This window comes from Pteropus vampyrus, unplaced genomic scaffold (assembly GCF_000151845.1).
Source record: "Pteropus vampyrus isolate Shadow unplaced genomic scaffold, Pvam_2.0 Scaffold247, whole genome shotgun sequence".
NCBI lineage: Eukaryota > Metazoa > Chordata > Mammalia > Chiroptera > Pteropodidae > Pteropus > Pteropus vampyrus.
In genome coordinates this window covers 747,062-748,584 of record NW_011889028.1, presented here as the reverse complement: position 1 = coordinate 748,584, position 1,523 = coordinate 747,062, and the positions used below count along the sequence as shown (strand labels likewise).

The window sequence follows — 1,523 nt, the reverse complement described above, 5'->3', positions numbered from 1 at the left end:
GGGTGGGTCCTGACCTCGGGGGTGGCACAGGAGGCAGTGGCCTCCTTCTGGGCAGCATGTGGCCCCAGCCTGGGTCTCTGATCAACAGTGACCATCAGGATCACCAAGGAGCCTGTTAACAGTGCAGACCCCTGGGCCGAGCCTCGAGCTGTGTGTCTGGTATCTCCAGGGCCACCCGTCCAGAGAGAGCCTGCCAGAGAGTGGAGTCGACTGAGGGAAAAGCTGAGCCAAGGAGAGAAACAGCTCTGACGACAGCATTTGAACGCCTGGATCCAGCCACACCTGAAGCCTCAGGACCTCGCAGTATGTGAAGCAGCGAGTCCTTGTCTTGCTTAAGCTTGTTCGAGCTGGGTCATTTGCGTCCCAAAGTGTCTTGACTAACATACCAGCCTCTTCTGTTCTTTAAAAAGCTTGGCAAACAGGCACAGTGGGCACTGGCTTCCAGCCGGCCTCCTCCCCGGCGAGACCCAGATCATTGATGGGCCGACGCTCCCACCAGCCCCGCTGCACGTGGCCCGTGGCCTCACTTACCAGTCTCATGGCTACTTTGCACCCTGGGGCACTGCAGGTCCTTCCTGGTGCGGGGCTGCTGTCATTGTGACTGTCTGCAAAGAGGTCGAGGACCACTGGGTGCCGGGGGTTCCGCTCGTCGATAAGGACCAGGGGCGTGTGGTTCCAGATGGTGAAGTTCAGGGCCTTGGTGGCGTTGGTGTGGCTCGGCTCGGAAGCCATGATCCTCTCCAGGACGGCCTCCATCAGCTCATCCAGGTCCTTCAGCAAGTGCTTGACCTTGGAGTACCTGGGTGGGGAGAGGGCAGGTCAGCGGGGCAAGGGGACGCCTGGAGGCAGAACAGCCAGCCCAGGAACCCTGTGACTCCAGCGCGGCTGCCACCACGTGGAAGCACGCCGTGCGCAAGCACCCGCCTCGCCATCTCCCCGGCAGGCGTCCGCACGGTCGGCCACTCACCCAGCCACTCACGTGCTCGCTCACCCACTATTTAGGGAGCACCCACTAGGCGCCAGGCACGGTGCACGGCACGGAGGCTACGGGAGCAGCCGAGACGGGCCTGGGCGCGTTCCTCCCTCAGTCAGATGCGGAAGACCCCAAGCGCTCACGGTCCCTGGGTGCCGACCGCACGCCAGGTGCAAGGTGCGGCCTGTGTCTGATTTTATTTCATCCCTGCCACAGCCCCAATGAGGAAACTGAGGGTTGCCGTGGTTGTCCCAGCTCCCCCCAGTGGTGAGGGGCAGAGCTGAGCCACGTACCCGAATCTGGGGGGGCCCCGGTTCGTGCAGCGGGCTGTGGGTGGGAAATGGAGGGAGCAAGGGCCAGTCTGTGGCCCCTAATTCTACAGCAGTGATTTGGGGAAGATCTCGGGAACGGGAGCCAGTGTCAAGAGGCCGCCGTGTTAGAAGTGGTGACTGGTCAGTCTGGCAGAAACATGTCCAGACCAGGGAGTGTCCACACCAGGCCCGTGGTGGAGGCCCCAGGCCCCGGACCCCAGCCACTCCCCACCCAATCG

The 1,523-nt window shown here is 62.8% G+C and overlaps 1 protein-coding gene across 1 annotated transcript in view; it reads right to left on the bottom strand.

The window, feature by feature from the left end:
• Positions 1-1,523, bottom strand: part of SCNN1B (sodium channel epithelial 1 beta subunit) — a 31,937-nt gene that overhangs the window by 17,452 nt on the left and 12,962 nt on the right. Inside the window, exon 3 of the mRNA XM_023520090.1 lies at positions 532-799. Coding sequence (XP_023375858.1) covers positions 532-799 — 268 coding nt within the window. The remainder of the gene's footprint in view (positions 1-531; positions 800-1,523) is intronic.